General features: G+C 48.3%; 2 protein-coding genes across 2 annotated transcripts in view; one reads left to right on the top strand and one right to left on the bottom strand.

Moving 5' to 3' along the window:
• ZnT86D (solute carrier family 30 member 7) overlaps window positions 1–19,300 on the top strand; it is a 50,522-nt gene extending 31,222 nt beyond the window's left edge. Inside the window, exons 10-11 of the mRNA XM_077644304.1 lie at window positions 2,445–2,594; window positions 18,921–19,300. Of these exons, the coding sequence (XP_077500430.1) occupies window positions 2,445–2,594; window positions 18,921–18,968 (198 nt within the window). The 3' untranslated portion in view covers window positions 18,969–19,300. The remainder of the gene's footprint in view (window positions 1–2,444; window positions 2,595–18,920) is intronic.
• A 513-nt stretch (window positions 19,301–19,813) lies between these two features.
• Window positions 19,814–22,841, bottom strand: part of LOC144109966 (uncharacterized) — a 120,050-nt gene continuing 117,022 nt past the window's right edge. The window contains exon 9 of the mRNA XM_077642769.1: window positions 19,814–20,632. Coding sequence (XP_077498895.1) covers window positions 20,612–20,632 — 21 coding nt within the window. The 3' untranslated portion in view covers window positions 19,814–20,611. The remainder of the gene's footprint in view (window positions 20,633–22,841) is intronic.

Raw genomic sequence — 22,841 nt, forward strand, 5'->3', positions numbered from 1 at the left:
GTCCAGGAGCATCTTTTGTATCAGTCGACAGCGGTAACAGCATTTAAAGCTGTTAATAACCCCTTTGTCTAAGGGTTGTACCAGAGAAGTGCAGTTAGGTGGCAAATACTGCAGCTCGACGTTCGAAAGCTGTAGGCCTTCCACATGATGCGCGGAGCAGTTGTCAATCAGCAAACAAATGCTGCGACCTTGTCGCTTGACATCTTGGTTGAGCTCCTTCAGCCAGTCGGAAAAAATTGCCCGCGACATCCAAGCTTTGGAGTTTACCACATATTTTACTGGCATCCGCCTTGTTCCTTTAAAACATCTGGGCTGGGCATTGCGGCCAATAACCAATGGGATTCGCTTGTTGCTGCCATCAGTGTTGGCGTAAAGCAAAACCCTCACGCGGAGTTCACTTTGCTCTCCAACGCGGCAGTCTTCTCCTTTTAGTGACAATGTGTGGCTCGGTAACATTTGATAAAACAGGGCCGTCTCATCAGCATTATAAATGTCGGCAGCTTCATAGCGGCTGAAAATGCCGGGAAGCTTCTCGGCCACCCACAAGGCAGCAGCATCGCTGTCTGCGGAGGCAGACTCGCCAGACACCACTTTTCCGACGACACCGTGCCGCCTTTTAAATCCTTGTAGCCAGCCATTACTCGCTTTGAAGTCGTCGTGGCCCAGGATGCAAGCAAAATCTATGGCTTTCTGCTGCAAAATCGCGCCACTTATGGGCACGTTTTGTGCTCGTCTGTCCAAAAACCATGCAAACACGGCGTTGTCCACATCAGCATACGTCGACGTCTTCAGTCTTTTCTTCTGGGCACTTGTGCCCGACTCCATCGCACTGCGGATGCTTTGTTCTGCAGCAAGAATGGTTGACAGGGAGCTGGCTGGTATATTGAAGCGTGCAGCGACATCCTTCTTTTTTTCGCCGGCGGTAACTGCATTCAAAATCGAGAGCTTATCTTCAAGCGACAAACTTTGCGTTTCCTCACAGCGGAACTCATCGTAATGAACCGACGCTGTAAACACACACTAGCACACGCACGTCAACACGCTGACGAAGAAGGCTTACCGTAAATGCGCCGCAACACCACGAAGAATTTGTCACAGTAGTGCCACCTAGTGTCAAGCTACAAAATGAAAGCTTAAAAGTTGCTACGCTTGCCACGGAGCGGCGATAGCGGCGCTCAACATCATCATCATCACCGAGGTCTGCTTGTCTGCTGCGATTGCAAGCGTTCTGCTCGCGGTCTACTTTACCTTTTAATATAAAAACTTACTTAAACAATATTCATTAAAGTTGCACACTGCTCAGTCAAATTTCAGGTAAAACATTACAATATACAGCTCGATGATCAGCGCCGCGAATTCGTTACATCAAGGTCAACTACCGTAAATGCGCCGCAACACCACGAAGAATTTGTCACAGTAGTGCCACCTAGTGTCAAGCTACAAAATGAAAGCTTAAAAGTTGCTACACTTGCCACGGAGCGGCGATAGCGGCGCTCAACATCATCATCATCACCGAGGTCTGCTTGTCTGCTGCGATTGCAAGCGTTCTGCTCGCGGTCTACTTTACCTTTTAATATAAAAACTTACTTAAACAATATTCATTAAAGTTGCACACTGCTCAGTCAAATTTCAGGTAAAACATTACAATATACAGCTCGATGATCAGCGCCGCGAATTCGTTACATCAAGGTCAACTGCCGCAACGAGTTTGTTACATGAAGGTCGCCTATACATGGGCTTCGATGGGGGATCTGTTGGGGAATTGAAAAATTTCGTAAAATCCAGGAATTCGTTACATAGAGGTTCGTTACATAAAGGTTCAACTGTAATACAGTCGTTCAAACTAGACAACCTAGTTCTCAAATACCATGGCAAGCGCACGGAAAAGGACCATGCATTGTAGCAGACGGCGGCGCAGACGATACATGCCGCTGCCTGTGTGCAATCGCAGTGCTTGCCATCTTCTACAGTGCATGATTCGTTTGTCGTGCTGTTTGAGGGCTGTTCTTAAACAGCATGACAAAGGAACCGTGCACTGTAGCAGATGACTGGCACTGTGATTCCTCAATGTAAACTTTACTATCGTTTGAGTGTCATTGTCAGACTATACGAGACACTACATGAGAAGCTTGTGGGATTCGGAAAAACACCCAGCGGATAAAGTGCTTCTTGGGTATATGTCTGGTTTCACAACACATTAGCTTCAAAACGACGAAGCATATTTTGTCACACTCTTTTTCAAAGCACTTGACAACAAGCAGGCAGCAGCGGCTGTCATAAATGCACTACAGAGCATGTTGTTTGAGCTCTCTAGACAGGTGTGTGGATGAGTGTACCACATGTTGAATAAGAATGCAACCAGCGGGCGCATCCTGAGTGTTTGAGAAGTAGCATCCTTTGGCATCTGTTGTGTGATGGGCTTCAGCAGGTTGTCTGTGATGCAGGTGATGCAGCTGGAAGGTGTGTACAGTGTACAAGAGCCCCACTTCTGGACGTTGTGTAGTGACGTGTACATCGGCACCCTCAAGCTGGAAGTGGCCAAGGTAGCCGACGTCAGCTACCTCCTCAGCTGCACACACAGCATATTCACTCAGGTAAAGCAACACGGCTCCATTTTTGGAGTCAAGTTTCTCTTTATTTATCCAGGTGCTATGCGTATTTCACATTAATGGTGCTGAAATTAGTTCATTGCCAAACGCATTTGTCTGCATTGAGCTGCCAGTGCAGAATTTCGGTCTGAAGGGACAGTACACAGAATGGGGAGACACTATATTTAGGAAGAAGTTTTTTATGGAGGAAGGTCTGTTCCCGTATATACTAATCGTGTAAGGGCCACCAGGACGCACCCCCAACTTGGCTTGGCAGCGGCATTTCGGGGAAAAGAAAAAAATAAGCTGAAAGAATTGCTTCATGTGTGCATAATTTGCGCATGCAGGAACGTTACGCGGAAGCTGATAGACGATAACTGCCTGCAACACTCGTTGTCCCATGCGCCGTACTCCGCCCGGAACTGTCCACATGTGCTGCCGCTGTAGTGAGAACTCTTCTTGTGCACTTGGCATTCGCACCAGAAAGGACAAACCGTTTTGCTGTGCAAAAGAACTAGAATGGGGGCACCCACGCTAGCGTCGCGTTTCTTTGCGGTGACGCACAGCCTGCCAGGCTCTAGTGTCGTAGTACAGTCGAGCCCACAGATAATGGCCCCACTTAAGACGAACTTTCTCTTATAACGAACGAGACCTGCGTGACTGTCAAAATATACATTGTTTCAATGGCACAAAATCACACGTATAACGAATGTCATTAAGCTCTGCTGATCGGTTACAGCGAACGGACGGCGTAAACCCGGCGCCGCGATGCGAGGTAACCTGCCTCCGACCCCTTTGTGCGCCGGACGCATGGTATGTTTTTGGGCCGAGCCTCGTTGCAGGCGAACTGCCCGCCCCGTTTCGTGCCGCTCTCAAGCGAGCTACCCTTTCCCTGTCGACGCGCTTTCCAAGATCGCCCTCCCGCCCCGCATCGCAATTCCGCTCCCCTCCCCCCACTCTGTCGCAAATCCGCACGTGGCCTCCGCGATCAACCGCACCGCCACCGGTGCCGATCGCAGAGGCCACGCTCCGTTACGCTCACAGAGCATGTGTGACGCTCATGTTCGTTATAAGTGGGCTCTACTGTAGTGCGCCGTTTGCCCAGTGTCGTTAGACCTAGCGTGCTTTCGCATTGAAGCCGCAGCAAAAGTCCTCTGAACCTAGTCATGGTTTACTATAAGAGGTCCAACCTTCTTACCAGTTGACTAACAGACAATATCCTGACATTAAAGTGAACGTGTAATCGATCTCTGCAAGGCCTTCGACAGTGAGGCGCGCCAAAGAGCAGGCCAGACAAATGCCACCTCACACCGATGGCTACGGGTCACACTTGAGACATGCTACTCTGAATGGTCGGTCATCTAAACGCCAGATTTTCAGAGAGTCTTGATCTTAACTTATAATCACGTGACATCTGCCTGTAAATTGATCTAGCAATCTTTTTTACTTTATGCGGCTAACTTGTGCCGGCCGTCGGGTGTGCCTTATATCACCCATGCTTCCAGTGCATTATGTATTTTATAAAAGGCAGTGTGCAGCTCCAAAAAACCGTTCACTACGGCTTCAGTGCAAAGCAAGTCAGGCCTAGCAATGTTTAGCGAGCGATGCGATTCCTGCACGCTAGCGCGTGGCTGTTGCTGCGAGAAGCAAATCTCTAGTCTGTATGCAATGTGTTTGTCCTTTTAGGTTACAGATGAGCTTATCTGTTGCTATTTTTTATATATTGAATTATCGATATATCGAACTGTTTTACGATCCCCTTTTGTGTTCTTTATATTCGGATTCGACTATAGCACAGATAGGTCAGCTCCATCAGGTGGATACTGGGTGGTCATGTTCAGGTACCAAAAAATAAAAATAAAATCAGACTGAAATGATGCAGTAGGTGGCTCACTTTTCCTTGCGTGGCCTGTGATGATGAGTATTACCAGGCAGCGTAACATTTGTGACTTAAGTGGCTTATCACGTATATTTTGTGCAAAGAGTGTCCTCCTCAGAGCAAAGTCTTGTACCACAGCGGCATATATCCTGTGCTCACATATTGGTGTGCCTCTTGAGTGTTGGTGAGTCACGCTGATGTGCAGGGCATCGATCTACATGCTTGGCCTTGGCTTGGCTCAGGTCACCCTAAATAAAAACTGTTAGGTTCTTTCAAAGGTGTTAGGACAGAATGAAGCAATTCTTGTCTTTAGCTATGCATGGCTTGTTATGTCTGGTTATATCTGGCTCTTGTATGGTTGCGAGTCAAACCCTGTTACAGCAGTACAGTAGCCGACGGATAATTCGGACTCCAATAATTCGGACTTGTAGGATATTTCGGACTTCGATGAGGCACGATTAGTCACCCCATAGAAGCGCATACATATTTGCGACGGATATTTCGGACTTGAAAAGTCCTAAAGTTTAATTTTTCGGACTACTTTCAGTCGCCTACGGGCCAAAATCGGCCAGCTTACTGGCTTTTCGCCGGCGCAGAAGGCACCATCTTGGATTGAGGTGGATTTACTCTGCAGTTGCATTGGCTTGACATACTTTTGGTGCCTCATTTTTGCCAGTAGAGGTCCCTGCGAACTCTGCCACTTCGAGGTGGCATTTGGACTGTCATCGCCGTCAACTTGCTTTTTTTGTTGTGGGCAGTTATCCCTTGTCTCATACGTTCCCCATTCGCCCTTTGAAAATGAAAATTGTTTTTTTGGGAAAGGAAATGGCACACTATCGCGCCATAAGGGAAGGGATAAAGGAGGGAGTGAAAGAAGAAAGTGAAGAGCTCCACAATTATTTCGACCACCTGGGGATCTTTAACCTGCACTGACATCGCACAGCACACAGGTGCCTTTGCGTTTCGCCTCCATAGAAACGCGGCCGCCGCGGTCAGGTTCGAACTCGGGTACATTCATCACTTGGGTTTCTCTGACCGCGTCAACCGAGTGGCGCTCTGTCTTCACGAAGTTGCATCTGTTCGTCGTTTTGTGATTGCGTCCGGTGGTTCCACCAAAGTGCCTTGTCCTTGCATGTGTTTGATGAGCGGTGTGGTGCACACTCGGGTTGTGGACAACATGGCCCTGCCGGTGCCACTGTGTCCGTCAGAGAAGTGTGGGAAGTACCGTAAAAACCGGAATATAGGTCGAACTTTTTTTCAAAAAACCATGGTGAAAAGTCGACCCCCGTCTTATATACCGGTCATTGGCGGAAAAAATACGGAAGTCTTGCAACAATGGGTGGCTGAAGTCAACAGCCTCCATCACCATCGCCATCAGCAGCAGTGCCGCCATTTTGCGTTTCAGTAGATGCAAAGCGGAAGCTAACGGCAATTTACCGTCGCCTTCAAGAAAAACACGATTGAGTACGAGGAAGCTCACGGGAACCTGGCGGCACAGCGCGAATTTGGAGTATCCAAAAAGAGCATTCAGTACTGGCGGAGGCAGAAGCTGCGTATTACAGCTTGCAGCAACCAGAAGAAAACATCATTTCGTGGGCAGACCGTAGTGTATCGAGAATAGGAAGGAAACGTTGCGCTGCGAGCAAGATCGCTGCCTGTGGCTGCCGAATGCATCCGCGTGAAAGTGGCAGAGATCGCGCGTGCCTCTAGACTCACGAGGGCGCAATTCGAAGGCTCGCCATCCTGGTTGCGGCGATTCATGAAGAGGAGGGCTTTGCTCTACGGCGCCGTACTTGCCTGTGCCAGAAACAAACACGCGGGCCGATTGGTGCGCGATATTGTTAAAAAATTTGCCGGGTGTACATACAAGCAGCATTTAAATGAAATTAAATACTGTCACCATTGTGCAACCTCTCGAGTCGCATTTGTTTCAAAGTAAGGACTTTCCCATTCGGTACTTTTCCCATTGAAAAAGATCTTTTTCATTTTTAGAATTGGTTAGTTAGGGGGTCGACCTATATTCCGGTCCGACCTATAGTCCGGTTTTTACGGTATTTAGCTGAACGCCGTGACCTTGCTGTTTAGCCTAGCGTGTACAGTGAAAGCACAACCTTGGCGCAAATACAGGCGCAAATCGTTGCCTGCAAAAGAAATTTTCCGCAAGGTAAAATCAGTGACTTTTTAAAGCCGGTTTCATCTCATTAAAGTGATTTTTTCGTACTTCACGAATTTTTCGGACTGTTCGATTATTCGGACCATTTCTCGGGTCCCTTCGAGTCCGAAAAATCGGTCGGCGACTATACTTGGATTCTGCAGACTTTTTGAAACAGACCGAAACCTTGCACACTATGGCAAGATCTGTTGTAACAGTATTGTACGGTACAGCTGTTTAATTGGTGTATGAAGGATTCTTTTTTTTTTTTCCTGAAACAGTCCAAGATTGAAATAACTTACTGGAAGAGATTATTTCTTAAAAAACAGCGCTACAGACGCAGGACATAGAAAGAAACAAGATACACGCGGCGCTGACTTTTAACTGCAGTTGAAAGTCAGCGCTGTGTGTGTCGTTTCACTCTCTGTGTCCTGTGGCCGTAGCGCTGTTTTTTTTAAGTAACTATAGGGAACCAACTCGTGCAACTGTTTTATGTGTGCTCAGTCGACTTGTTGAGACAATCACAGTGCTTATACCACCTTTATGTTTAATTGCTGTTGTGGAGGTTTAAATTATTTTAATTTCTACCAATGGCATTCCGTTTGATTTTGCAATGTACTATAGGCGTTACATTCCTATCTTTCTTCTGCCTATAATAGTAATTGTTTTGGGTGCTGTAGGTACCAGCAGGTTCTCTAGGTACCTGCCAACTCTCCCGATTCGCTCGGAAGACTCCTGAATTTTCATGGAACCTTCTGATTGTACGATAACTGCCCAATATCTCCCGAAAAGTTGCCTCAGCCCAAGCGGAAATAGTTTTTGCAAAAAAATTTGCTGCGGAATCAGCAGTCGTGTCGTGATTGGCACCATCATCTTCAACGGTAGCTCCAGTGCCATTAACGTGATCGGCTAGCAGCCTGTCCACAGCCAGCTAAAGCCAAATCAAAAGCCAGAGTGGTTATTGGAAGTTTAGAAGACTCAACTGCTGGGCGAGATGGTGCATGACTCGAAGATACAAGGTGCAGGAGTAGACAGGACGAACAAAGAAAGAACATGGATAAGGCGGTTACTGCAACTGTAGTTTATTACTAGAGCTCGACTTTCCGAGGAATCGTCAGTAGTTTTGCTGGTTCTTTTGTATCTAGGCCAGGCCACGCTTAGACAGGGCGTTTGTGCATAGATAGGCCGTCGGTGCGAAGTTCACGTCCGCGTGGAAGTGCGACGTTCACATGTGCTTTTCACCATCATGGCGCTGTCAAAGCCCAGGAAAATATACTGGCAGAAGTTTTTGTGATCGCATGCTTCTGAATTTCCGTGCTTCGTGGCATCAAGAAAAGGTTAACATTTTGCATTTTGTACATGTACATGCGACGTGAGTGTGTCTCATGTGGGCAAAGGCGATTTGAAACTGCACGTTTCTGTGGCGAAGCATCTGAGCTACGTTTGAGCCACTGAGCTGCTAGCGAGGCAGTATGTCTAACTTTCTGCGGAAAAACTGCGGCGACAGTGTAATCCATGCAGAATGCCCGTTTACAGGCTTTCTTATTGAACACAATGTCCCATTGAGTGTAAGTGACCAGTGACCATGCTGGGCCTCTTCGGAAAATGTTCCCTCACTGCGAAGAAGCAAAGTGACACGGACGCGGACGCACGAAGGCGACTGCAATCGTGGGGGAGATGGCAGCAGAGAGGCAAAGCAACATGTTAAATAGCCTGAAGCACCGTGCTTTCGCTGTTGTGGTGGACGGCAGCAATGACTGTGTGATGACCCCCCATAATGCGCAGGTCCACACGGGACGGAGAGGCAAGGAGACACCGTATGGTTCAGTTTAAACAAACAGATATATTCAATAATTACACATGATTATGATTATACATCAGAGGCTGGGGCGTCCGAGCTTACGTGCCGACGACTTCATGGGGACGATGGAGGGGCTCCGGAGTTGAGCTCGAACGGTTGCTGGCAGAAGCTGCACGCCGTCGGGCTTCGGCGCTGAAGGCCCCCTTGGCGAACGATGTCGTCCTGAGCGTAGCTTCTTCGGTACTCCTTGTCGATTTTTATATCCTCTTATCCCCACACTCCCTAGGGTGAGGACGCCCACGCCGGAGGGGGGGGGGGGGGGGGGCTAGGGCTTTTACCTGGGCGCACAAACACACCACCGCACTTATGGTCTCGCCCCCCTCACGTGTTGAGTCCGAGGGAAAGAAGGTTGTCGTCGAGGTAGCGTCGGCTGTGGTAAGGCGCGCTCTGGCTGGTTGATGGTTCCCGCGGGTCACCGACCTCCGTTCTCCCTCAAATGACACTCGCCACTCAAGGCCGGAACGCGAGGTCACTAAAAGGCCGGGAAAGTGGTCCCTTGTCCTGGGATGTGCTCGGAAAGGTTGATTGATGATGCCCGCTGTCTTGCCACGGGGCCAGGCCCGCCGAAACGAGCCCCCTTTGTCCCCGGGACGGCCACGGCAATTGGGGAAGATAACGCCCGTCTCCCCGCGGCGGCGGCGGTGGCGGCGTTCGACTCGTGCCGACACTATGGAAAGGGGGGCCGGTTGTGCTTAAACCCCTTCGTTCTGGTCGTTCACTCTCAACGAGTATGGCTCGGTAATTGATGATGCCGCTGTCACCTGGGTCGTCTCCGTGCGGTCCACGGCGGCAGGCCCGAAAGCAATCCCACTCAAGTTGCTTGCAGCCATATACAGTAGAAACATGTAAGGGGGTCCGGTTGTGCTTTCGCCGCCACTGGGGGCTCCGTCTACGCCGCGCCGTCGAACGCGGACCCTCGTAGCGCACACAAGGAACGTCACACTCGCTCACCCTCCAGAAGAATGTTCTCCGAACATTTCAGTCCATGCAGCTCCCCTTGTCTTTCTGAATCGCCTCGCACAGTGCGTCCGTCAAAACACTTTTCGCTGCACTCAACACCACTGCACAACACCATATGTCTCCGCTGTCATAACTGGCGTCTCCAGGGGCAGCACTGATCTTCTTTTACAGATAAACATGAAACTCAGCACCCAAGCCTCTCCTTTCTAGTCCAAACTGGACAAAAATAAATTTACCACAGTTGCAAAGGAGCTCCCACTTCTAGCACGATCACGGCACAGACAAAAATAAAGATAACGAAAGGAAGTACGGCAGGTTCTGCATGCGCTCCGCATGCTCTCCTGTGAAGGTGTTACTTAATGACGGAAAGGTTTAACTACCAACTCCGATATCTTAACACATAAGCACATAGCAATGTTATGAGCTGCGGCATTACACAATTCTAACCAGTTCACAACTCCGCTCTGTTTACGCCATTAGTCCGACTTAGCTTTCCGATTTCGCAGCGGATATCGGCCTTCATGAGTCATACCAAGTAAGTCTGTGACCCTTTGTCTGCTTTGAGACTCGCGAGTGCTCGTGGTAGGAGCCTCTCCTGGCATTATCTGCGCGGCAACCTCGCGCGCTTCTTCTTCTAGCAATGCATGAAGTAAATCCGGTGGCATTCCGGCCGTCACCTCTGGCGCCTGCCGAACAAATGCAGGAGAGGGCGTTTCTTGCGAACTATCTGCGCGCTCCGCTTCACTTCTGTCCCCATCAAAATCCGCGCTTTCCCTTTCCTCATTTCGTGAATACTGAACCGGTGCCGACTTGAGGCGATTTGCGTGTATCCTTATCAAGCGCCGGTTCACGTCTCGGACTCTGAAGTTTACCGGAGAAAGCTTCTCGACAACCTCGCACGGTCCTCCCCACTTCGTCTGGAACTTACGAGCTAACCCAATCTGCCTTTGGCAGTTTTAAATGTACACGCTGTCCCCCACATCAAACGGCATGTCTCTAGCACTGCGATCGTGCACCTCCTTCCTGCGCTTCGCCGCTTTCTTTAAGGCCTCCTTTGCGATGTCCCTCGCCACTTGCAAGCGCGATTCTAGCTCAACCTTATAGTTGTCCAGTGAAGCATATGGGACACGACGGGGGCCCTCTGGCACTTCACTAGGCTGGTCCGGGTCTCGGCCGTAGAGAAGAAAGAATGGCGATTCGCCCGTGCTCTCGTGTGCTGCGGAATTGTAGGCAAACATAGCATACGGGAGCCACAAGTCCCAGTCCCGCTGGTCGCGCGAAACAAAATGCGACAGGAACCCGGCCACGGTTTGGTTCAGTCGCTCCACCGCGCCGTTGCAAGCCGGATGGTACGGTGTTGTCTGCTTCTTAGCGATCTTAAGCAGCTCGCAAACTCCTCATTAGCTGCGACACGAAGTTCGTTCCCCGATCTGTCAAGAGTTGCCTCGGGGGTCCATGTCGGAGCACGATCTGTTCGACAAATGCTCTTGCAACCGTGTCTGCCTTCTGATCTGGGAGTGCTACCGCTTCCGCGTATTTTGAAAGGTGATCGACAAATACTAAAATGTACCTGTTTCCGGAAGTGGTCGTGGGCAATGGGCCCATTATGTCCATACCTGTCCGCTCGAAGGGAGCCGAAACCTCAGGGAACGGCTGAATTGGAGCTGGTCTTCGTCCCTTGGGTGTTTTTCTTTCGAGACAGGAATGACACTTCGCACAGTATTCTCTAACATCCTGTCGCATGCCACTCCAAAAGTACAGACGCTCCACACGCCTGCGTGTCTTCGCTATGCCAAAATGACCGGCGCATGGCGCATCGTGAAACGCGCGAAGAACCCTTTCTGTCCACGACCGAGGTATGACGACTCTCTCCCAAGCGGTTTTCTCTGGTCTCCCTTTCCTGGTTGGCCTCGTGCGCCGACACAGGGTGCCGTCTTTGCCAATGAAATAACCTAGCTGTTCGGGGTGAGACGGTGCGCCCTCTAAGCTTTCGATTATTCGCTTCAGGTCAGGATCTTTGCACTGCTCTGTGCGTAATTCGGCGGGGTCGACTACGGGGACAAACTCATCTATAGCTGCCACGGCAGCTGTGCGGCTGAGTGCATCAGTATTCAGATGTGTCTTTCCTGACTTGTGCTTCACTTCAAAGCAGTATTCCTGCAGGTGTAGATTCCATCTAGCGAGTCGCGAGCTAGGGTCCCTGACACTCATCACCCATTTCAGAGGATGGCAGTCTGTGACTAGCTTGAATTTGCGGCCGTAAAGGTAGCATCTGAAGTGCTTTACTGCCCAGACAACGGCGAGGCACTCCCTTTCCGTTGCTCCGTACTTTTGCTCTGTGGGGCTCAGCTGTCAGCTAGCAAAAGCAACGGGATGTTCTTTGCCCTCGATAACCTGAGATAGGACGGCACCAACTGCGAACTTTGACGCATCTGTGGCCATAACGAAGGGCAAATTAAGATCCGGGTGGCGCAACAGCGGTGCACTCATTAGCTTCCTTTTCAGGGCCCCAAAAGCATCCTCCGCGTTTTCGTCCCAGCGAAAGGCGACATTTTTGGCTGTTAAGGCGGTGAGCGGCTTAGCGAGCTTGGCGAACTCCTCTATGTGCCTTCGGTAGTAACCGATCAGACCGAGAAACTGCCGGACCTGGCGGACGCTAGTCGGGGATGGAAAATCCGAGACACACCTAGTTTCTCAGGGTCCGGTCGCACGCCGTCAGCTGAAACAACGTGCCCGAGGTATTTCACCTCGTTTTTGAGGAATTGGCACTTAGAGGGCTTCAGCTTGAGACCCGCTCCTCTTAGTCGCACCAATACCTGCTCAATATCGCGCAAATGGTTCTCAAAACTGTCACTGTATATGATTATGTCATCCATATACACGAAGCACAGCCTCCCCAGAAGACCTGCCAGGATAACATCAGCAGTTCTCTGCCAGACAGCAGGGCTGTTGGCCAGACCCATCGGCATTCTTTTCCATTCATAGTGCTCTGAGGGCGTGTTGAATGCCGTTTTCTCGGCATCTGCCGGATCCATTGCTATCTGCCAGAATCCCGCCACCATGTCCACTACCGTGAAGTACCTGGCAGAGCCCAGCTGAGAAAGCGTCTCCTGTATATTGAGGATGGGGTATGGATCGATGCGAGTTACGGCATTTAGTTTGCGGTAGTCCACTACCAATCGATACGAGCCATCTGGCTTTTCCACCAATAGTGCTGGTGCTCCCCAGGGTGACTTTGAGTGTTCTACAATGCCACGATCAATCAGGTCCTGCACCTGCCGCTCCATCTCCTCACGTTGGGAGTAAGGAATCCTGTATGCACGCTGGTACACGGGCGATGAAGTGCCGGTTTTTATCCTGTGCTTTATAACGCCACAGCAGCCCAAATCCAGGTTGGACGCGGCGAATACCTCCGAGTAGTCGTTCAGCAAACCAGCCAGAGCCTCCCTCTCCCTGGATTTTACGTGAGAAAGATCGAACGACGCCTTTGGAGCAGCCGAAGGACTAGCATGCTCTACAGTTGCGAGTACCGTATCGGTGGGCTCACGTTTCTCTATCGCAGAGGTGAAGAAAGCCAATGTTTTGTTCTTCGGAAGGCTCAATGGCTGCTGGCTACAGTTAACCACCCGTAGGGGCACTCTGTGGGCGTCATTAACTGTCACGAGGCACGCGGCTGCCTTCAGGCCATTGCTGAGAGAGTCGACCGGCTCAAGGACTCCCACGGCGCCGCTCTCTACATCTGAAGGCACACACGCGTACAAAATGTGCTCCGACCAAGGAAGGATGACCACCTCATTGACCAGCCTGACGGCAACCCGCGAATATACCTTCTCCAATGATCCCACTGTTTGACGGGTGTCAATATCGGTAATGCGAATCTCAGCCCCTCTCCTGTTCAAAAACGGAACTTTTGAGCCGCCCGCATTAACCTCTTCCTCAGAGAATGAGACTACTACCTTCCCTTTTCTCAAAAAATCCTGCCCTAGTATACCTGACACTTCACTCTCAACGAGTATGGCTCGGTAATTGATGATGCCGCTGTCACCTGGGTCTTCTCCGTGCGGTCCACAGCGGCAGGCCCGAAAGCAATCCCACTCAAGTTGCTTGCAGCCATATACAGTAGAAACATGTAAGGGGGTCCGGTTGTGCTTTCGCCGCCACTGGGGGCTCCGTCTATGCCGCGCCGTCGAACGCGGACCCTCGTAGCACACACAAGGAACGTCACAACTGTAATGCGCAGCTGTACCCAATTGTGGTGACCTACTACATAGAGGAACTCTCGAAGGTCGAAAGTAGGTTGCTGAACATTCAGGAACTGCATGGGGAGGCTACAGGCAGAAAAATAGGTAACCTTGTCTTGGAGGTACTCAAAACATTTGAAGTGCCCGTAGTGAATTGCATTGAGTTTTGCGCCGACAATGCAAACGTTATGTTGGCGAAAAAAATACGGCGTCGCTGCAGTTTTGAAGGAGGCTCAAGCAAACTTGGTTGTGGTTGGCCGCCGATGTCGTCTAAGCTACCTTGCTGCCGAGAAAGGAGCCGTGTGCTTGCCAGCCAAGTTCGACAGGGTCCTTGTTGATGTATTCTATTACATAACAAAAAGTGCTAAACGTGAGGATAAGCTCTCAGAATTTCAGGAGATGCATAGTGTGGAGGTTCAAAAAAAGCATGTGCCAACCCGTTGGTTGTCTCTAGGCAACTGCCTGACCAGAATTCTGGACCAGTGGCAACCTCTGTGTAGTTTTTGCTTGAGTGAAGTAAGAAAAAAAGAAGCAGTGCCCATCATTTTTAGATTCATGCCAGATTCTGCGGAGGTCTGAATCATCAGGAAGCGAGAAGCTTGATGAAGCCATTCACAAGCGTAAAATGCCAACCGAGAAAGATGCTCCACCTGCTAAAAAAGGCTAAGTTTTATCTGAGATGTCAGGACAGGACATAGCTACTTTGAGCCATGAAGAACAACTGCTTCATTTTTTTACCTTCGATATTAACTTGGCTTTCGGATATTTTTTGAAAGGTGTGACCCTATTTTTTAAGAAAGCAAATTGCCAGCTGCAATCGCAGGCACCGCAAATACATATTCTGCAGTCTGTTTTATTCCAACTCCTCACAGAGTCGCGCAACAGCATCGGTAGAGAAAGTTAGTTCACATGACAAGACACAATTTGTCACTGCTGTCCACCATTATTTCACCACTGTGTGTTTAGTACTACTTCAGGTACAAATTCCCTCTTGAGAATGCAACTCTGAAACATGCTGAAGTTGCCAACCTGAACTCTCTCTAAGGGGCATCCTTCTCGAGTCTTCGTTTCTTCATTCAGGCTTTCCTTCAGCTGCTGCCTCAAGAATCTAGTGAATCGACTGAGGATGCTTTGGATGCTCTCGAAGCTGAATTTGTCCTGCTGCAAGGACAGATTTCCAGAGCGCATTCTGAATGAAGAAAGGTGTGATGGTGCAGTGGACCAAAGTTGGGGAGACGGAAAGCCGATGCTTCATCGAGTTGCAAAGCTGGTGCTTGATGTACTTGTGACACCACATAGCAACACGCAGTGGAAGAGTATTTTTAGCACAGTGGGGAAAACCAGAACCGAATTCCGCTCTTCAATGTGCAGCGCAACCCTCGAAAATCTGCTGCTGGTAAATCTACTGCCACCAGTCTGGACCATGATTTGAGCAAAGCTACTCTGACAAATTTTTGAAGCAAGCAAAATCTGCCACGGCCATGTCCCTGCAAAAGAACACTTTGCAAACTGCATAAAGGTTGGACACTGCCTTCCCCTCTCCACAGTCAGCAAGTGATTGAAATTTCCCGATTTTTGATCTTGCCAGGTTGGCTTGTATGCAGAGTAAATACTGTATTTACTCGTGTATAACCCGCACCCCTAACCTTCGACTCCACGAAAAAAAACCTCGCCTATAAGCTGCATGTTTACATGAAAAAAAAAAAAAATTAGCACTAGAAAGATACAACTGCACACTCAGTGATCATTTTGTTTCCAGAACAGTTATTCAAACGACCACCACAACATCACTGGTTATTCGATTCTCACTCGTCGCCGCTGTCACTGCTTCCATCCGAGGCTTCATCACCACTCTGAAATACGTAGTTGTCTTCGGAACCATTCAAGCTGTTACTGATGACACATTTTTTAAAGCTTTTATGCACCAAGTCGACCAGTATCGCTTTCCACGCATCCACGATCCACTGGCACAGCAATGGAACATCGCACGTTCGCACGCGTCCCGTCGGTGTGAGGGCATAAAGGTTGTCGGCCATCCACTGGGCATATAGCCGCTTCACGTGTGCCTTGAACAGCTTGTTCAGGCACACGTCGAGTGGCTGTAGCATGGATGTCATGCTTCCAGGTATTTGCATCAGTGCAGTGGCCTGGGAAGGAATCCGGTACGAGCATCGACCAGCGTGCCAGCAAGGCACTAGGCTCAACACTGGCTGAAGAAAACGTGGGCAATGGTGTGGCGAAGAATAAACAGACTGTGAATGTGGATTTGGATATATGCCTTTCGTTGGTCCCGCATCGGCTTGACTAGCGTCGGTGACAATGGGTATAGCGGACTACACAGGGGAGGCTGCGGCGCATTGCCGTGAAGCCGATCCTCCACCCAAAGAAAAAATTGGCAGATGACCCTCACCCCCACTTTATAAACATGTTTTTGGTGCGGGTTATACGCGAGTAAATACGATAAGTAAAATAAGTAGGGGTGTGCAAATATTCGAAATTTCGAATACGAATCGAATATTTTTGATATTCAATTTGTATTTGTATTCGAGAAATTGATACTCATCAGCGATCGTATACTGCACAGAGTTTCATAAATTCGACCGTGACAAAACCACAGTATTTGGGCAAATCAGACGATGATCCAGTTAAAAATTCCAGGAAAACAGTACAGAGGTCCTATTCCCTTCCTTTTTCATCGTTTATCACGCAGTCCGATCGCATTCAAACGCCTCTAGGCTTGAGCTCATGCGAAATTTCGCAAGTGGGCTTTCCCGCATATCACCCGTGCTGCGATCAAGATGGCCGACAGCTCGCTTCGAACAATCGCAACGCGAAATCGCGCTTTTTTTTAATCCTTCCGTAATACGTTCCACATTCAATGCCAAAATCCGAAGAGTGCATCCTGTCGCCTTCATAACTCTCCGAGCGTGACCTCCGCCATCCCGTTTTGTAACCTACGCTATGTGGAAAAGCTTACTTGCGGAATTTCGCCAGAGGCCTCCTGAAGGGGCGTGTAGAGTTTTCACAATAGGGCAAGCAATCCTGTAAAAATCCCGCCTATTGCATGGTGCATTGTAACCCGCGCACTTCTTTAGTGGGCGTAACGACAGGTGTGACAACGATCGGAAGGCCCCTATCACTAGGTCAAAAAATAGCCGGGCCACGTAGTTTTGGTTTTTTGAGCTTTGCCGCTGCCCTGCGGCAACTGCAACTGTCGGCCCGCGCATTCGCCGGTAGTCCAATTCCAGCTCTGTACGGCTTTTGGACACTGACTGGCGCATCCCAAGTGATTTATTTTTTCTTTTTGGAAGTCATCTCGCTGTTTCGACGCCAGTGTGTGTTCCCCGTCCCCTTGCTTCCATTCGTGTTGTTCTCCAAAACGGGCGGCTCATCACACACTTACAGGTGTTAGCGCGATGGAGCTGCCTGATAAGGCCTTACTGCATCTGAGCATTTTCGGCAGGGTTTTTTTTTTCTGGGGGGCCTGGGGAAGTTTATAAGCCTAGGCCTTCGGATAAAGTGGGTATTTCTTCCGGTCCCTTGAATGAGGTTTGAATGAGGTTTTACTAGTCATCGTGCTAATTTTTGTTGCCAGTCTCGTCATTTTATGGATTTTGTTTTGCATGGCCTCATTACAGTTTGGATACTGTTATCCAGTTATCCATAACCAACTTGGCCAACAACTGGTTTTGGTTTTGGGTACTGTTATGCTGTCTCATCAGTAGTATACATTTCTGTGCACATGTTTTTTTATACGACACTGAAGCAGTCTAGTTTTGTTTATTTTAGTTGCAAACACCATACACTATTTTGAAAAAAATAATGGCAACAACATTTGCTTATTTATCATTTTCTTAATTTTTTTTTTGAACTGAACAGATATTCGATTCGATATTCGAAGCCATTTTTTCTTGATATTCGTATTCGATTCGTATTCGAAAATTTCAATATTCGCGCACCCCTAAAAATAAGAAAAAACTCTTATGCGATCCTCGGTGTATCGTTTGAATGCGTTAGTAGCTAAACATTTGTTATATCAAGGGATTGGGCAATTCAGTTTGAACCAAAAAAATGCGTTAAAAGTGCTCTGAATTCAGTTTTCAAAATTCAATTGTAAAAAGGTCAGTATTCTTGGAATGCAAGGCAGAGCTAGCTGGCTGTTGAATGCAAGTTACATTTAGTCTGAGTTGAAAATGAACCAAGTAGTGAAGGCAGGGGATGATGTGACGATGGTGTTGTTGGATAAACGGCGTAGTTGTGTGATTTGAAGTATTGCTCCGCTAGCTGACTCACCTCTGCATACTGAGAAGCATCAGCTCCTTGTCAACTTCTGGCTAAGCACTGTTTGTTCACTATCATCACCTGCTCAGAGCAGTTAGTTGATTAAGTAGGTTAACTGCATGCAGGACACTGACACGAAACCACACGTGGGCATCACGAAGTATGTTTTGGCTAACACAACGATTGAGCGGCAGTTACATTGCTGCCACCAACATGGAGACCATGGGATGCCCTGCCCACATGACAACCCAACGATAACTTGTCAGCCTATCTAGTTCTCCGAAGTAAACTGCCACTCCACTGTTGTCTGCTGGCCAGCTCATTTTCTTCAAGCATAGCTCCAAGGGCTACCATTTACTTGCTAAGTAGTGGTAAAAAGGCCAAGATAGAGTAAGTGACTTTTGACTGCACAGAATTGCTACAGTAAATCACCGAAAAAAGTCAGTATTTCATTCATTAGAAATAATATTCACTGAAAAAAACCAAATCTTGCATTAAAAAATAAAAAAGTCTTCTGAATTTTCAAAGCATAAAAACAGAAAAGTCCAACCTCTAGTTATATCTGAGATTGAAAAACTGAAGTTAATTATATCCGAGGTCCCGGCACAAAAGTTTGTTATATTCAAGGCGGCATATTTAAGTTTGTTATATCTGACCTAACACACGAAAGTTTGTTATTCCGAGGTTTAAAAAGAAAGTGTGTTATATCCGTGGTGGCATACTTGGGTTCGATATAGCTTACTAAGTTCGTTACGTCCGAGGCCCAGACACAAAACTTCTCTATATCCGAGGTGGCATACTTAGGTTCATGATATCCTAGGTAGGGCACTAAGTTCTTAGCCAGGTGGGCAGTTTGCCTCTGGCTACTGGCAGTCAGCGGTCACCATTTTCGCTTGCACAGACCCTTTTAATGGTAATGCATTAGTAATGTGGGCTTCCTTGTTCTTTCTTTTTACAGGCTGGTGTGAAGCAGCTGTACGTGCAGATTGACTATGCACCCATGTGATTGGACAGTGGTGCGGCGGAAACAGCACCCGTCTTCCTTGTACAGTGACCACCAGGACCGAATGTGGCCAGGGCATCATCGTGGAAGGGCAAGGTGGCAATGGGGGCAGCACAGCCTTGTGGGTCGAACTTTGGCAGTGCCACAAGTTGTGATGCAAGCAATCCCGGTGCAGCTTGCGCTGTGCTCCGTACCATGGTTTTAGGGAATGAGGGAAGAAGCTTTTACACTTCATTACAGTTGCGTCGGTGACATGCACAATGTATGTATACTATGTGGGCATGGAACCATGCTCACGACCTAAATATATAAAGCAAAAATTATGAAATGCAAAATTTGAGTGTTTGTTGGTGATTAACTAGCAAGCAGAGGAGTCGTGCTCACATCTAAAGAGGTTCTCTGCATGCGGATATTAACAGCCATTCAATTTCAGGTGAGATGGTTTCTTCTATGTTGTTGACATCTTTAGTAGCAGGTAGTGAAGGGTTTTTCCCTGTTACTTGAATATGCCACTGAAGCATAATTTACAGAATAATGCCTGTGTTCAATGATTACCCTGACTAGCTTGAAGACCCTAAAAGAATATATATTTATAGGCTTAGCACACTTGCTGTTGCTGACCTGAAATCAGTTTCATTCCCTAATGGAGCAAACAAGAAAAATACAAGCATTGCATATTAGTTCTAGCTGCCTCGGTGGTTGAGTTGTTGTGCCCCTCAGCTGCTGACCTGAAAGCATAGGTCGGCACACTCACTCATGAGTGCACTCGTACTGCCTCACTCACACTCTCGTCTGTGAGTGTGAGTGAGTGAGTGGTTGTGAGGGGGGTTGGCCATGAGTGTGAGTGAGTGGCTATGAGTGGGGGTGGCCATGAGTGTGAGTGAGTGGCTATGAGTGTGAGTAAGAGTGAGTGAATATGAGTCCGGGTGGCCATGAGTGTGAGTGAGTGGGTGCGAGTGTGAGTGAGTGGATGTGTGTGGGTTGGAGTGGTTGGGTGTGGACGTGAATGCCGAGTGGATAAGTGGGGAGTGGACGTGACAGTGAAGTTTTGCGCGTATGCTTCGCGACAACAGTATCCGCTTTACTGCTTTAATGTTGCCGACAGATGAGGGAAGCAAATATTCACTGCCGAGTGTGCTTGAGGCAACATGAGACATCATGCCGGTGTCTTTGAATGACCGAAGTAGAGGATTCCGCTGGCAGAGGAAAGGCAATCGTTAGTTCCTGTTCACCTTACAAGTTCACCGTACATGCGTGCAGGCCCTTCGCGGGAGCAATGCCCCGTTATGAGTTTTCAGACCCTTTGACTGAATTTTTAATTGCCACTGCTAGAAATGTAGATGTCTCTTGTCACACCTTTTATACGGCTAGAGCTCATAAACGCAGAGTATATGCAATCGCCGATTGCAATACGTCATAAAAACATGGTTGATGACGGAGCTTCTTCAAGACCAGTGTGCGGCTTCGGCAATCTATGAGTCGCCCAGTTGAATGCGCTACGCATTTCCTCGACAACGGGATAAAATGTGACTATTACAAACACTTTCGACAAAAAAAATGAAACATTCAGTTTTCTGAGTACATTGTAGATGTACACACCACAAGAAGTTTATTAAATACAGTTCATTGGTATAGGTGCTTCTCAATCAGGTTCTTAGTCCGCATACCTGGTGAAAAAAAAGGGAGAAGGCATCAGAAAGGAAAAGAGCAATTCTCGTCCACGCAGCGCTAGCTCTCTTACGCTGGCCATGTCACCTTCGTCTCGGTGCTAAGCTCACGTTCCTCATTTTGCGCCAAAATTTTCCCTAATGTTAGCCCTTGAATTCAACGTCCGACCGACACCGCTACTCTTCCCGTGGACAGCTTGGGAAAACCTCACTTCGAGCTTCCACTTTTTGCATCCTTGCTTTCAGACGGGTTTCGTTGCACGACGTAGGTGAGAAGCGCACTGGCCATCTCTAATAGCAAAACAGTTCCTTTCTTTGGCTCTTATTGAGTCGTTTTAAGACATGGAGGGTGGAAAATGTGCCGTAGTATCTTCACTGGGAGCTTCTTTTATTCGCTATGTGCGATTCGGCAACATTATGTTTTGTGGCGTTGTCTTGTGTTGAGAATTTTAGCGCTGTTATGTTTTGCGGAGGAGCCGGAATATTACAGCAGACACCCAGTTTCACACAGAATGCTTTTACTCGAGTGAAGGGTCAGAGACATACAAATTTTACTGGCACAGGCTCTGTTCCAGTGACGGAGAAGCTGAATCAAGGTTACGATTTTTTTTTTTTCTGTGGCACGGCTCTACAGAGCTGTAGACTGCACATCATTCAGACATGTGGGCCTTTCCGCGATCCTTGTAACATCACCGCACTTGAGATCCCCCGCATCGTGCGCTGCACACACACACACACACGCGCACACACTTTCACTGCACTCTCTCCACCATAGAAGCTCTCAGTCACCTCTCCACTGCATACAAAATCGCACCACCCCGCTTGGCCTCTGGGACGACATCGACGATGCCCTCTTCTCGCTACGCCCGGTCATGGTCACTCTCAAGTGGATACCTCACCAATCACGAATTACTAATAAGGAATCACTAACTCATTCAATTACGTATACACCACTCATTTAAATAGTTTTTTTCCACGCACAGTCACAGATAGAATTATTTGTCCCCTAGCATTTTTAGATCTAATCATCCTGTCACCCTATCACCTTGCAAAAGAGTTTTATCATGCAATTTCATTCTTGTCATGCGCGAGATGTGTTGCTGCGTTTTCATGCCTCAATGAACTCTATTGTCAGAATATTTAATCTTCTTTCTTGAATTGCGTTGCTTCTTGTGTGTTCACTTCTCGCGTTGTGTGCTCTTTTTCTGCATGCTCATATCAGCCCCTTCCTGTTTGTGCCAGAACATTGTCCTGAAATACATGCAGATAAATAAATCGGTCTCCGGCAATCGCCTGCTTCAGCCCGCCGCCTTTCAACAAATGCACTTGAAGCGCTACCACAGGCAGCACGGGAAGGACCTCGCACGTCTTCTGGCACCGCATCCCCTCCTCTCGTGTCTCCCTAGTCCCACATCCTTGGCAAGGCGCTAGCCAATGGGCAAGTCGAGATGATTCGGTTGGGATGTATGGCAGAGCGGAAATAATCAGGGAGCTATTGGTAGCAAGTGCCACCTGAAAATTAAAACTCGAGTTGATACGCAAGAGGAAACAGACTGCCCCCGTTGAAATATAAATATAAAAAATATGAATAAAGCTTACAAAGACACTAAATGCTTTTCCTCTCTTTGTTCTTGCGGTATACGCACTTTTAATTTTTTCTTCAGCCACTTTCTGGTTTAATGTGTCGAGAATGTAATCCTCCTGGTGGTTGAGGCATTTTCTATAAGTGATGGATACTGAGAGCGCGGTAGCTTTACTTCTTGAATGCGTCTAATACGCATGGGATAAGCTGTTTGCAAGTGCGTCTTCAACGTGGGCGGTTAAGGTTATGGTTATAAACACTACTTACTAAGCCGTCTTGTTTCATTATTACAAAAGAGATGAAGGCGCAACTTACGTTTGTATCCATTATAAATATGTTTCTGTACGTGCGCGAGTCACCGTCTGCTGACGGTCCTTAATCTGGAAGTAGCAGACGATGCGCCTATTCCAAAACGACCGCGGCGCCACCGCCTAGGCGGCAACCATTTTGGGGGCAACCATTTTGGCTCCGCTCTGCTCCCTGACGCGCCGCCGCAGTTTTCCAACTGCCCTTATCTAAAAACGTTGAATGATATTAGCTCCAAAGCAGTTCCGGTACCAATGGCGCGGCTTCCGGAAAGGTTCGCGCCGGTGCAGACACCGCCTGTAGAGGAGCGATTGAAAAGGC

The sequence above is a fragment of the Amblyomma americanum genome, chromosome 11, assembly GCF_052857255.1.
Source record: "Amblyomma americanum isolate KBUSLIRL-KWMA chromosome 11, ASM5285725v1, whole genome shotgun sequence".
NCBI classification, from domain to species: domain Eukaryota; kingdom Metazoa; phylum Arthropoda; class Arachnida; order Ixodida; family Ixodidae; genus Amblyomma; species Amblyomma americanum.